We start from the raw sequence: 15,141 nt of genomic DNA, 5'->3' as shown, positions 1-15,141 counted from the left end.
ATAGTTGTTGCTATAGGGTTGTTCGGGAAGGGGATGTCAAATGCGTCGCTAATGGCCTCAGGAGTGAAGTTAGCGAGGACCATGTTCTCGAGGAGCACCAATCTGGAGCTTGGTTGGTAATGTCAGGCAGCCTCTACTACTAACACATAGTTCTACACTGTCGGGGGAAATCCTGTCGCCTGGGCGATGCCGCTTTCCATCATCCACCTAGGCCTGCCATAGGCATTAGGGGAGAAGACTCGGTTTTTTAAATCTTGAATATCAATATGGCCCAGGTCAATATCACCAACATTCTCCCAGACACTCTGAACTTTTGATTCCCTCAGTCCCCCTCTCTGATACTAATACTTCATCCTTTCGACTCTGCGAGGGATATCAGACTTGGATGCTCGTGATGTCTCGGCTGCAGCAGGTGTCTTTGATGATTCTACCGCCGATTTAGGCATTTATCCTACACAGCCGGATGCGGATTACAAGGCGATATAGAGGAAGTAAAGTGGGTTAGATAAACGATATGCCAGCATACAAGGATCAATTCGAAAACCGAATTTAAAGAGCAGCATGACACCTCAGCTAAAAGCTTGATTGATTTAAACATGAATATTTATGAAGCTTTTCGATTGCGAATTTATACTTTAGGTATTTTAGGATCGAATTTCGAAATGAACGATGCTTGAGAAATTTTCCTAAGTCTGAAAATGCGTTCTCTAGCTGACTCTTAGGAACAGACTCTGATTTAATTGCTTTGAATGACGTCCTATAAACGGAAAAAGATGCGGTTTCGCATTTAATCAGTTTAAATTTATTTCGCATACGCATCTATATGATTTTGCAAATATTTCGAATGATTTCGAGAGAGGCGAAGTACACTTACCTGGCGAAAATGAATGGCGTGAATTCGCACAACTTGCCTTGCAAAAATGAATTCCAAATTTTCAATGGGAGAATCTGCGATTTGAATTTTAATGGTTAACTCCCTATTCAAAATTTTGCGCCTAAAATTTGGAGAGAGAAGTGCAGTTTTAGAAATTTAGAATTAGCGATTCTTTTACCTTAATGACTTTGCCTCCTGTGTTTTCTTCTATGGCGTTGAATCTGGGCATTTTAGAGCTCTTTCTTTAAACTTCCTACTTCTGCGTGATTACTACGGTGCTAAGAATGGTGCTTATGGCGCTTTCACTTCACAAGGTTCATAAAACTTCGCGATTTTACCTTACGCGATCCTCAACAAATGGAGAGGGTTTTCAAACTTAGAAGATTTTCCTGCAACTAACCCCTAAATCGCGATTTTCGGTGCCTTATGCGTTTTTTGCAAACCTTAAAAAATCACGCCTTCCTTTGAATGCGATTTTCGGGGTTTTCGTGCACCTTTTCAACTAAAAAAAAAAAAATCCCGCTTTCCTTTAATATTGCGATTTTCAGGATTTTTGCGAGCTTTGCAAGCCTTTGCATTTTCGCACTTCAACTTCAAATTGCGAACTTGCCTTTGCGAATTTACTTTCAAACCTCTAACTTTCATCAGTTATCTTCCCAAATCGCGATTTTCGGGAATTTGAGAATTCTTTGAAACTTCGGCATTTTAGGAGCTGTTGCAAGTTTTCGCCTTTTTCGCACTTTACCCTCCAGCTACGAACTTCAGCAAATGGAAGGAGTTTTCAAACTTTCTAAACTTTCACTCATCTCTCATAAGGCGATTTTCGGCATTTTCGGGGGTTTTGCCAATTTCGGCATTTTAGAGTGTTTTGCAAACTCCTTACTTTTTTGCCCTTTGCCTTATGAATGCGAACTTCGGCGGTTTGGAGGCTTTTGCGAGTTTCGGCACTTTAAGTGCTTTTTGCAAACTTCGGCCTTTTGACTCCTTTTGTCAATTTTGGCGATTTCAGGCGTTTTGAAAATTTCGCACTTTAAGCATTTTCACCCAAGAGTGCGAATTTCAGCGTTTTGAAGGAGTTTGCCAATTTTCCAATTTTAACGCTTTACCTAAAGGTGCGATTTTCGAGCTTTATGCGACCTTTGCAAACTTTAAAGAAAAACTTTCACTTCCACCTTTATGCGCGTTTTCGGCATTTTAGTGGTTTTTGCCAACTTCGGCGATTTGGGGCATATTGCAAGGTTTTCGCCTTTTTCGCACTTTACCCTCCAACTGCGAACTTTGGCGAATGGGAGGGTCTTTGGGAACTTTTGTTTTATGCATCTTTATGCCATTTTCGGGGTTTTGACCCATTTTGCCAATTTCGGCACATGGAGAGCTTTTTCAAATTTTTACTTCTTGAATTTGGTCCAATGCTGGCAAACTTCGGCATTTTGGCCCATTCTGCAAACTCTTAGAAACTCATGTAATTTCTCCCATTTAGTGCGAATTTCAAGGATCTTGGGAGGATTTGAAACTTCGACATTTGCATCCTTTTATCTCTCCTATATCCTCTAACGAAAATCGACACTTTGGGTCTTCATGCGACCTTCAGACGCTTTATCTCTTACTTGGCGGATTTCGCCAGTTTCCATCATCCTACACCTATCTCAGGCGATTTTACAAGCTTAGACAATCTCTTGGAATTCATGCCCGAAGGCTCAACTAACCTCATGGATTCACAGGCTCCTCCTCTCAACATCATTATCTCACGGACTGATTACGGGCTCGCTCAAAAAGACGCGAGACACTCTGCGCGGAATTCAACAGGGCGAAGACGGAAAGGCCCAAAAAAAGAAAAGGGACCCTGTCGGCGACAGGGAGCGTGTGCAACGCACAACAGAACCCACGAATATACTTATATGTGCACATAGAGGCAGCGATTTTATATTCTGATTGGAATTCCCACATTAGGGAAGGAGAGCGATGATATTTGGTGTTTGAGGGAGCTAGTGGTAATTTTAGAATATTTGTTTCAGTCTGAAACCAATCAGAAGCAGGGGCGATTTTGAGAGGAGTTTATTTGGCATTTAAGAGGCCTCCATCCACTAGATATTGCTTGCTATTTCATCTTCAGCATAGGGCGACTTGCTACCACTAGGATTATACAGTTGTCCAAAACCGCATAACACGCAGATTATACAGTCTGAAACTAGAACAGCAAGAAATCAGATAATTGTTTGACAATATTCCCTACACATCTCAGTCACATAACAGCAGGGGATTATACATAATGATCCTCTTAGAAGTTGCAAGACAGGCGCACCTAGCAAGACACATACTCGGAGAGAAAAGGCAATCAAGATTCACATTCCCAATGGTCATAGAAAAAAATGATGTGTACTTCAAAAGTTTGTGCATGTCGAGTAATTGTTCCACGAGATAGCATCATATTGCCTACAAGAACACCTCCCCAGGAAGTACTTCGACCCCGCTGGATTAGGGAAGAAGGCTTATGGCAGACATTACAGAGGTAAAGCATCCATAGAGGAGGACTACTGGACTAACTGCCTAGATGACTTTGAGGTCCGCCAGCGAGAATACTCAAGGTTAAGTATTCAACAAATGAGAATTTTCGAGTACCGCCGGGTCCTAGATCAAATAGTTGATTATGGGGATTGCTTGCAGACCCAAGATTATGAGGCAGTCAAAGACCTCCCACCATCCATTAACTAGGCCCAAGACCCGATCACAGATTTGGAAGCCATAATGGAAGGTCCCAGATATATACAGATAGTTGGCTATACCGGCAAATAGAGAGGCTAACCCATGGTGGGACCCAGTTCACATATAATTTGATGGGCGGTCTTGATTCCCAGTCTTCAGAAGACGAGGAAGTGTCAAGTGTGCCAAGGGAGGAAGAAGTTGAAAAGCCTAAGAGGAAAAGAAAGAAAGCAAAGGCCAGCAGAGGAACCTGAACATCAAAGAGGACAAAGACGAACCCCAATCAATCACCCGAAGCCCATGTGCAGGAAAAGATCACAATAAGAAGGCCAGAGGTTGCCACTTTATCTAAGGACCCCAACAAGGACGATGAAGTAGTTGAGCTTGATCATCTACCTAGCCCACCTCTGCAGAATGATCCAGTTGCCGCAGAGGCAAATGAGCCACTAGAGACAGATGATCCGCAGCAACCCAATGAGCAAGAAACAGAGGCGCCGATCATCAATTTGGATGGGCTTGAAAAATCAAGTCGAGGACGGGAAAATTATGCCAAGTGACAAGACTAGTAGGCAAGAGCGCACACAGGAAAGCGGGTGTGAGAAGCAGAAACAACAAGAAGACAAACATGACGCACAGCAAGGAGGTAACACAAGAGATAACACCACAATTGAAGGAGAAAAGGAGGAAGATAGAACCGAAGAACCACACGAGATTGAGGAGCAACAGCCATTGGAAGCTACTCAATAGTTGCTCAATGAGGTGGGAGAAAACTCAACTGTGAGTAAAGGACAAGATACAATGCCCAATCCACTTTCTACATCCGATCAACCACGGATAGGCAGTGAATCCACTGAGGCGTCCAGAGAACAAGGTGGGGAGTTGGTAGTCACATCAGGACAAACCATCCCTCACAAATGGTTAATAGCCCGAGCCTAGCGGAAGGCAGCTGTCAAGCCGCCAATCAACCTGGAAGATATATTTTCTCAGATGGGAGAATCTCAAGCCAAAGGAAAGAAGAAGCCAAGAACCTATTCCAGGATCACCAAAGATGAGCAGAGAAATCAAACGATCCATATTGCTGCCCCGCCTAAGGATAAACCAGCAGAATCGATCACCTTGGCTGATTATAGCATCTATCCTGTTGGGAAGGCGACCAAGGAACAGGAAAGGGAAGATCCATATTTTCTGCTGTTAATTAGTCGCCTTGGCTGATTATAAACTTCAAACATAAGCTATAAACTTTGCAGCCGTATACTCTCTGATAGAGCACATAGTATATTTTTCAAACATAAGTTATAAACTTTGCAGCCTTATACTCTCCTTTCTATCCAGAAATATCATACCTACCCAGAAAATGAAATCGCACCACTCATAAAATACACAGAATTACCTTCAAAAAAAACTCCACTTCATCCCCTATACTTTCAAATATTAACACTTCTGCAATACACTTAATATGCACAACTCCACATGGTTTCCAAAAGGCAAATTAAACAAAAAAAAATGAATGCCCCATTTTTTTTTAAAAGTTCAGGCTCGATGGCGATACACATGCAAACAAAAAAAATGCCTTGTCTGTTAATAAGGGGAGTACATGCTCGTAAATCATGAAATGCCATGCAAATAGCCTGTGTTAGATAAATGGTTATAGATCCGCTTCAGAATTTAAAAAATGCCTCTAACTTTAGTGAATGCCCACATGCCACTATTGATTCAAAACTCCACAAACTGCTATATGCTTCACCTCTAACAATTCATTCAATGCATTTACACAAAAAGAGAACCACAATAATGGCCTAGATTAATATTTCATATACCCAAACTTAAATAAGTGGTCTGACCAAAATAGAGATTGGGCCCCATAGAATATTCAAACCATGACTTGGCGTAAAATCTGACTTGGCACAAGTAGTAGACAAGCAAGTAGCTTAACCTGATAGACAACTAGGTCAAGCTAGCAACCAAGTAGCTCAAGTAGACACCCACGCAGCTCAAGCAAACAGACCGGTAGCTCAACCAAGTAGGCAAGGAGCTCAAGCAACTCAACAAAATCTTCATTCCAAAAACTCATTTACAAAATAATGATAATCGTCCTTGACATCAATGACAAAATCTGCAGCAAGTTGCACAAACTAAATAGTCTAGGGCATTGGTAGAATCTGGAAGAACTAATTTGATGTTATTCTAACTAATCAAGCCTTAATATTGTTTTTTAAAAGTTTGAGTTTATAGAAGTTTATTCACAATTAATTTTTTTGAGAATGGAAATTCAAACAGGAAAATATTCTAGGCTCAATTTCTACCCTTGACAAGTAAAAATCCAAATTCAACTAAACAAGAAATTGTAAGGCATAGTAAATGAGAATGAGAAACCATCTACAAATGCAAATAAGTCACAGGATTGGCAGAGCAGGGATGATAAAGCCAAAGTCACTGTTGCTCATTCTGACTTACATTATGTAGATCAAGAAAAATCATTTGAGGAAATTTGGGAAAATCTAAAAAACTTGTTTGAAACAAACAAAAGCTATTAATATAAAGCTCATGTTAAAGCTTCAATTATGCAAATTCAATAATGGTTGATGGAGTCATTAAAGCAATTTGAGATCTCTTATTCAACAACTAGCAAAATTTGATGCGACAGTAGATTGCAAAGATGCCAAATCCATTTTATTAAATAGTCTGCCTTCTAAAAATTTCTTAGAAATTTTTAGTATCAATCAAATGTATTCTCAAACTCTAGAAGATATAATTTCAAATCTTTTTGCTGGAGAAAAAAGAACATCTATAAAAAGATGATGCGCTTCAACCTAAGAGTGTTTTATATTCAAGAAACAATCATAGAAGATCAACTAAACACAAAGGGGAGATTGCTTGTTATTATCACAAGAAAATAGGTCACACAAGCTCAAACTTAAGAAATTGAGCCAATGATGTTCTCAAGGGAAAGCTCAAAGACAAACCAAATGTAGCTAATGTAGCCATTGTTGATGCTTCACCAAATGCCAATAGTGGCAAAAAATTTGTTGATGAAGAGTTATTATATTAAGAAACACACACTTTTTAAGACAAAGGAATCTAGTGTGTAGATGAAGCCCAACATGAATGGCTACCCAAATAGTCATTTGAGGCAAGACTCGCAACAGTGAAATTGTAGGTTGTCTCCAAGATCAAAAAAATGTTTCAATTGATTTGTCTCTCACAAGACAAGGTCCTTGTAATAAAATATTTAAAACAAACTCACCCATCAATCTTAGGCGCAAATGGTTTGGTCATCTTTGTTTGGCCTATCTTCTTGCCTTGAGTAAACTAGATATGTTGCAAGGATTCCCTCTTTCAAGAAGAGAAAAAAAAAAAAAATTCTCCCATAGTCTTGTCAAGAAACAACATCAAGATCCCCACTACAAAAATATGAACCTCTGATCACATAGATATGATGCACATTGATCTATGCAAACCCATGATACTTAGTCATGATCATGCCCCGTATTTTCAGCTTTTGTGGATTATTAAATCTAAATGTTTTTAACCCCTTGGCAAAAAGGTCCTCTGGTCACTCCCTCAAGGCCATCCTCTCAAATCAAGTGAGGGAATTCACTAGCAAGCAGTTTTCAATACCTTCAACATGGAATCCAAAGACAGTTGACTAGAGCACATTAACCTCAACAAAATGGTGTTGGAAAGAGGCATAATTTGACTATTATGGAAATGTTGTGACGCCTGTTAAAGGATGCAAATCGACTTCATCCATTCTAGGTTGAAAAACTTCATACAATTGTGTATTTGTTGAATCAAACACCCACGAAAGTGCTCAATATATCACGCCTAAAGAAGCATGGACTAAGATGAATCCCTCCATTTCACATCTAAGATTTTTTGAGGTTGTAAAGGGAAAAATTGGATGAAAAGTTGTTGTAATGCATTTTTATTGAATACAATTTTGAGTTGAAGAGATATCGCCTTTTGGATCCAGGTACAGAAAAGTTCCACAATAGCAAGGATAGAGTTTTTGATGAGGAAAATGGATGCAACACATCTCCCTCACCATCACTTATAAACCACCAAATGCCCAAAATTACTAATATTGAAGATGAGGAACTTGAGGATACTCGTCATTTAGCAAAATCAAATGAAGAATCATGGGAGGAGGTTTTGTTTCTAGTGGACTAGTTTCCACCTCTGTTTCCACTACAATGCTCATCTCTTGTGCTACCAAAGTGGTATTATACCACAATGAAAGACGCAGTTGTAGAAATGACTAATTCTAGGTCAAAGACTCATAGCAAGTCTCGTGAGAAAATGAATTTCACTATTATGTGCATAGTCATTTACAATTCAACACCAAAAACAATGAAGCAATCTCTTCAATCATAACTTTGAAAGATGTCATGCATGCAAAATATCAAGCATTGATGAGAAACAACACTTGGGAACTTGTCAATCTTCCATAAGGAAGAAGACTATTGGATGTAAATGGATTTTCAAAATCAAATATAAAGAAGATGTAGCATTGACAAGTACAAACCCAAATTGAGGCTAAGTCTTGTACATAGAAAAAAGAAGGCATTGATTATGAAGAAACTTTTGCCCCCACTACAAAGATCAAGACTATAAGAACGGTTTTGGTAATGGCAACTTCACTAGATGGATCTCAAAAGTGCCTTCCTCAATGGAGACCTCAAATATGTCTATATGACTCAACTTGAAAGATATAGTGCACATGGGCAAAAGAAAAAAGAGTGCAAACTTGTGAAATTCCTCTAAAATTGAAAAAAAAAATCCTAGACCTTGGTACATCAAAGTCAAAAAGCATTTGCTCAAACATGGATTCACTAGGATCTTCACAATCCCAATCTCTACCTCAATGAGCAAGAAGTGAGTGATAATGTTAACAATCTAGTCATCACTAAGAGTTCTTTGTAAATGAATGAAGCAAAAAAGGCAAAAATCTTTGTTTGTTGTCAACAATTGTTTGATGTGAGATATTCAAAATCTTACATTATTTTCTTGAACATAAAGTGTGGCAGAAAAATATCAATTATTTTTTTGTATCTCAAATAAAATATGCCAAGAAATTGTTCAAGAAATTCGAGATGGAAGATTGCGAGCCAATGTTGACACCAATGGAAACAAGATTGCAACTTTCTAGACATGATCCATCACCTCAAGTGAATGCTACACTTTATCCAGTCTATTGGATGTCTCATTTACTTGGCCTGCACCAAGCCAAATATTAATTGTGCTATTAATTATCTTTCAAAATTTATGCAAGAACCTAAACTTTCACACTAGAAAATAACAAAGCAAGTTTTGAGATAAGTATATGGTATAGTAACGTATGTCCTAGAATATAAATAAAATGATTTTTTTCCTTTGCAAGGATGTGATGGATGCAGACTATGCAAGTTCCTTGGATGATAGTATGTGTACTTCAAGCTTTGTTTTCTTGTTGGAATCTAGTCCACTATCATGGGAGAGTAAAAAGCAAACCATCATTGTCCACTCTTCTATAAAAAGTAGAATATTGTGCCATAGATGAAATTGTCTCTGAAGCAATTTGGTTACATCATAACTTGACATGAATCGATGTACCCTAACACACAGCCTACAGTCTTATTTCGGGACAATAAAGGAGTGTTAAAGCTTGTTCATAATCTAGTTTTTCATTATAGCTCTAGACACATTGAAGTTTAATGCCACTATATCCACGAACATGCACAACAATCGAATATTCAGTTCCAATATTGTTCAACTCAAAAGTAGCATGCAAACATTTTCACAAACCTTTTGCTACCATCAAATTTGAACATTTCAGGAGCTTTCTTTCTTTGTACTCTTGAGAAAATGATGTAATAAAAGGAGGATTGTTCAGATAAATAAGTATTGCATATTAAAGCATCGTAATAATCAGCAGTTATAACACACTTTCTTATTTTTGTTAATAACTATACATTAAACAGGTGATTGGTCTATTCCTTTTTATAACCAAAATATCTCATTGTATATATTTTAATCTCTCAATGCTAAAGCCTAATATTACTCATTACATTCCCAAATTCATTAGATGCAATATTTAAAAGATTAATCGAAGGCTTAATTACAGATTATCCAAAATAATAGAACGGTGAATAGAAAAATTATACCAACTATACTCTAATCAGTGTCAAGAATATAGCATGTTTTCAATTGAAATAAGTTAATAACTAGATATAGGTGAAGCTTCCAACTGGTTAGTGTTTTTCGCGTGACATCAACTCACTACAAGTCACAGAAAAACATGTTAAAATAGCATATATGACTTTCCTTAGTTAGATATTGATGGACAAGCACAATATGTTTCTCAAGTTAAAATATAATTTTCAAGAACTTGCCAATGTAATATTTATTTATACAAAGGATTCTAAAGTAAAAATGTTTGTCATTTGCAAAGAATGACATCAATGGTTTCTTTCAAATGAAACTGAGGTTGTAAAACACCTACACAAGATATATTCAAAAATTTTCAAGTAAATCTGCCTGATATTTGTTTGAATTGGATTTCACTGAATATAGAAGAAAAGAGAACATTGCCATAGACGTCCCCTATATGTGGGCTAGTTTATACAGAAGTCTCATCTTGTTTTAGCTTTGAAAAGAAAATAACTAATAAATCTAAATTAGGCTCCATACATTTTAAACTGAGATTCTAGGAGTAGGACTAGTAAACAAGCAATAGTATATAGGAGAAACCAACAGCTGAAATGCTGTTACAGTTTATAATGAAACTCGTCTATATAGGTAAAACCAATCTGATTAGACAGGAGAAAATGAAAAAGCATGAAAATTCCAAGGCAAATGAAATTTCCAGGAATGAATATTATACATAAGAAGCATGCAGTTTCAGAGCTCATTCTCAACAGGGTCTAGAAATTTAGGAAGATTGTGATTTTAATAAATGAGAACTCTTATTTTTCTTTTTCATATCAATTCCTATCATCACTTCACATACCTGAGCTCGCCACCATCTCCTATCTCTGGTTCGATGATGCTTAAGCAATTTGCTTTGTATCTCAGTTGTTGGTTGCATTCTCTCCCAAGGTTTACCCCACTTTCTGTTGATTTTTATTAGACAAAGATTAGCAACAAAAGTCTTTTCTCTTAAGATTATTTCTAAGCACAATCTTCACAGCCTCATAACTTGAGAATGCAAAAGCAAATAGTATACAACATAAACTCAACCCTTGATCATGAGATTACATTACAAAATTACATTCACCTAGGTATCTTGCCAACCCAAATTTCCTTTGTGGTATAATTGTGCTTGGTCGTTATGAGGCCTTGCTCCCATGCCTCTGCTTGTGAGGCCAACTCTAATGCACGTTTCCTACATTCAGCTGACGTTTCAGGTAAAAAGTAGCATGACCATCGTGAATGCACGGAACCTGACAGAAGAGAGGCAGGATAGACAATTGATTATGAAGCAACAGAGCAATACGAAATACTTGTTACACCTACATGATTGTATATTGTATAGCAACCAATTTAGGGCTGGGTGTAGAAGCAAAATAACAGACAAATCTTGAACAATCAAACAACAAAAGTTCCAAGCATTTCTCCAAAACATGAAAAAAGGGAAAAGAAATATAAAAAATCAACCATGCATTTATAATTTTAGACTCTAGAACATTTCATACATGAACAGGCCATACATCTAGACTTCAAAATTTAATCATGGTACTCAATTTCTCAGATCAAACCTTATTTATAGACCAGCCTATTTAAAGTGATCAGTAGGATGAGAAGAGTGCAAGCATCATGTCTAACTACATATCAGAAGAAAAAGAGTACCTGCACAGCCCTCATGGTCAGCCCGATTGAAATAATTTGTAACCAAAATCCTGTTCTGGTTAACAGCAAGAGCAAGCATTCCTGCCATACCAGCTATCTGCGCACCAATCCCAAATCCTGGGTTACTTTCCCAGTCAGTGAAAAGAAACCTTAAACGAGGATCATGGCAGTTCCTTGGATGCTGTTGCAGCCATAAATCCCGCTGCACATGCCTGGTCATTGGCAGATTATCCTCATCTCCCCCTTCAACCTATTGAGGTTATAACAGCGAGAATCAGTCATGTTTATGATGAATAAAATGCTTCATCTACAATATATATTTTTTAGGATTAAATAAGATAACTTATACAATATATATTTTTTAGGATTATATTTTCTATGATCTGCAATTATATTCTGATATCTCACTGCTGTAACCAAATTAAAGGTCTGATATCTTTTTTAGGATTAAATAAGATAACTTATACAATTAAAGGTCTATGATAACCTTTTCTTAATCATAAATTGTGTGAACTTTTTCGTTTGGCACTATCACTATGCCCAATGGTAGGAATTTGAGTGAGGACTTATTTCTAAATAATAGCAACGGTGTCAAGACATAGAATCTGAAAGATACCATCCCAGTCTGCTGTAGTAAATTTCTGGTTTTTGTTTTCAAAATTGTCTTTGACCAGCGAATAGGGTAAATTGATTGAGTCCTGATTGAAGGAGGTTTTAAGGTTTCTTGCAAAATTTGGGTTTTGTGTATAATGCCAAATGATTGTGCAAGGTTGGATCATGATTCATATGCAAATAATAATAATTTCCAACTCAAATAATAAAGAAATAAGGGACATATAAATTTCCAGAATTCTGATTTATTAGATCAGCAATGTAATTTTCAGAATTAATGAATTTAAATCACCAAATACACAAGTTTTGCATACCCAGAAGCCTATACCCAAATTATTGAATATTTTATTGCTGAAGCCAAAAGCAGATACTATAAGGGTCTGATATGAAGTCTGATCTGCTCCTTAGAGGCCTGCAAACCTAATTTCAAGCTAGGGTTTGACTGGAAATGACACCCAAATGGTAACCAGCTGGAGGTTGCACAGGAATGCTGATAAAGAGCCCTGATCTGCAATTATATTCTGATATCTCACTGCTGTAACCAAATCTGAGTGCAAATCAGCCTGTAATGAAGTCCAATGATGCCTAGATGAACACCCTATGTAAATCTTCCCCAATAGTGAACTGGGTTTCCGTCCAATTAGCACTTTCTTCAAGGGTTTTCATCCTCAAAGAACCTGAATTGCTGCTGAAACCTGCTCCAGCTCCAAATTCTCAAAATGCTGATGTAAAAATGAAGTGAATGAGAATCCCAATATGAAGCCTCCTCATATTCTTTTATTGACTCCGAACCCTAATTGTAGCTTTAGGGTTTCAATACTTTATTTTAATATAGTTTATTAAGCTTTACTCTTCTCCACCTTTTTATTTACCCAAATTTTAATAAAATAATGTCTCCTCAAGATGTGCATTGGAAATTGGGCTCATAATGTATTTAATTATTCATTTTTTATTTATGTGTTAATACCCCTCAATGGCCCCCTTTTTAAAAACAACTTTATCTTACTAGGACATGGGATCCTTTTATAACTTTAATAATCTATTATAAAGTGACATTATTAATCATTTTATTTTATTTTATTAAATATTAAAGCCAATACTTTAATACATAATTTTTATTCAAACCCCACCACCTGGCCATCCCAAACTAAAAACTGATGATGCATGTGCCATCTGGGTGATGTCTACATATAGCAGGTGAACTGGCAATGTCCTCCAAGAAAAAAGGGATTCTCCTAAAAAGTAAGAGGTTGTCTCCAAACAATTGAAAATGCTCATAGGGGCTCTTGCTCTACTCTCTAGTCCTCCAGGTGGTCAACCAATCTACTAACAGTCCTCCCTAAAAAATAGGAGATGGTCTCAAATCATTTGGAATGGTTCGTAGACACTCCGAGACCCACTCTCGGTCATTCCCTAAAAAATAGGGATCCCTCCAAAAAAAAATGAACTGCCTCTAAACATCCAAAATGGCATATAAAGCCCTTGTGCAACTCCACAAGCCTCAATATGGGTCCCCTCTCCACTCCACTGGCCTACGGGAACCCGATGATAGGCCAATCCCTATTCCACTGCCTGTCACCTAGGAAGGGGACATTACATAATCTTTGCACAAAAATGTTGAATGAATCCAACCAAGCACGAACCAAAAAACAAAACAATCTAATTTCAAAACATAATTGGGAAAATAAATTTAAACAAAGGAATTAATGAATTTTGGGGAATATTTCGTAAATTTTACAGCCGACTCAGTCTACATCTATGATCCTAGTGTCTAATCAAGAAAATCCATAGAAATCCATTATTGATCCACTAGGATACCCATATGAATCATAATATCTCATTTGACCAATTTCAATCTGAAATCTGCTTCAATTAGAAGTGGCCTACCTAACTTCTTTATCTACAATTATTTTTACATAGGAATTCTAAAGCATTAGGCAACACTATTGGTTCAAAATTATGTACACCTGGGAAGATGTGCAACATTGTGGTTTCAGCCACAGTGTGTGAGTATAAAACTCTCCTAATTTAGGGAAGGCTCCCCCTTTGCTTTCTACTTCAACAATTCAAACATAAACTCTAACTCTAAATCTATTCTAAATCTAGGTGAAACTCTGTCTTGTTCTCTTTTTTCGGAAAAGACACTTATTCTTTTTCTCTTCTTTCAAAAAAGAATCACAGCTAAAAGCACAAATGATTAATAAAGTAAACTAAATAAAGAAGCAAAGATTCCATAAAGGCACAAAGTCCTCTGTTGCTTCTTCAAGACGCAAAAATAGAAAGAAAGCTCAAAGTCTTCAACTATCTACTCTCCTATCAACCTTTTTAGATGATTTTTTTGGTAACCAAGCGCAGTATGTAGCAGCTCAAAGTCTAACTACATGATGCACCTCTTATGCACGAACATAAAAAATAAAAGCAGCACAAAGTCTGCAAGTTACCCCCTTTGCTTGAGCGTCCTACAATAGTTTCAAACGTGACAAGCAGCTCAGTCTGCAGTATCAAATCTTAAAACCAATCTAAAACTCTGAACACAATAAGCAGCTCAAAGTCTGCAAGATTGAGCTTAAATCACTCTTGTATAACACCTCAAAACTCACAATCAATCTCCAGAAAATGTCGTCACATAACACCTTGAATCTGTTGAAATATGTAGCTAGAATCGGATTCTAGTTTAAGTTATTTATGTAATCATGGGCGACAGCATGTAATTTGTGTAACTTGTAAAGCATTTAGGTCTGACCCTAAATGAGCGAACCCCTTGTGCAATTATGTAACTTGTAATTAGGGCCGACCTATGTGTAACTTGTAATTAGGGCCAACCTATATGTAACTTGTAACTAAAGGTCTGATCCTATTCTTGGCGCCAAAACTACAAGGCCGACTATGATCTATTGGAGGCATTAATTCATATATATACAAGATGATTTGTGATCATTCTAACATCAATACAATCAGCAAATTTCCTATCTCTGCAATCAGCAAATCACCGAGGGTTCCTGAATCTGTCTAAAGGCTGGCGAACTTGTATTCCAAGTTGAGCGAACATCCTTAAGTGCTGCCGAATGAAGTTACAATGACAGCGATCTGCATTTCAAGGATTGTCAAGGTCATAGCATTTCAGATAA

General features: G+C 37.3%; 1 protein-coding gene across 3 annotated transcripts in view; it reads right to left on the bottom strand.

Annotated features, from left to right (window-relative positions):
- LOC131079044 (uncharacterized) overlaps window positions 1-15,141 on the bottom strand; it is a 171,900-nt gene that overhangs the window by 99,787 nt on the left and 56,972 nt on the right. For all 3 annotated transcript variants that reach the window (XM_058016924.2, XM_058016932.2, XM_058016940.2), the window contains 3 exons: window positions 11,402-11,651; window positions 10,830-10,995; window positions 10,563-10,665 (listed from right to left, as the gene is read on the bottom strand). In XM_058016924.2, coding sequence (XP_057872907.1) covers window positions 10,563-10,665; window positions 10,830-10,995; window positions 11,402-11,651 — 519 coding nt within the window. The remainder of the gene's footprint in view (window positions 1-10,562; window positions 10,666-10,829; window positions 10,996-11,401; window positions 11,652-15,141) is intronic.

Source organism: Cryptomeria japonica, chromosome 8 (assembly GCF_030272615.1).
Source record: "Cryptomeria japonica chromosome 8, Sugi_1.0, whole genome shotgun sequence".
In the NCBI taxonomy this organism is placed as follows: Eukaryota; Viridiplantae; Streptophyta; class Pinopsida; order Cupressales; family Cupressaceae; genus Cryptomeria; species Cryptomeria japonica.
The sequence above is the reverse complement of the archived record's forward strand: the minus strand, read 5'-3'. Positions and strand labels throughout refer to the sequence as shown.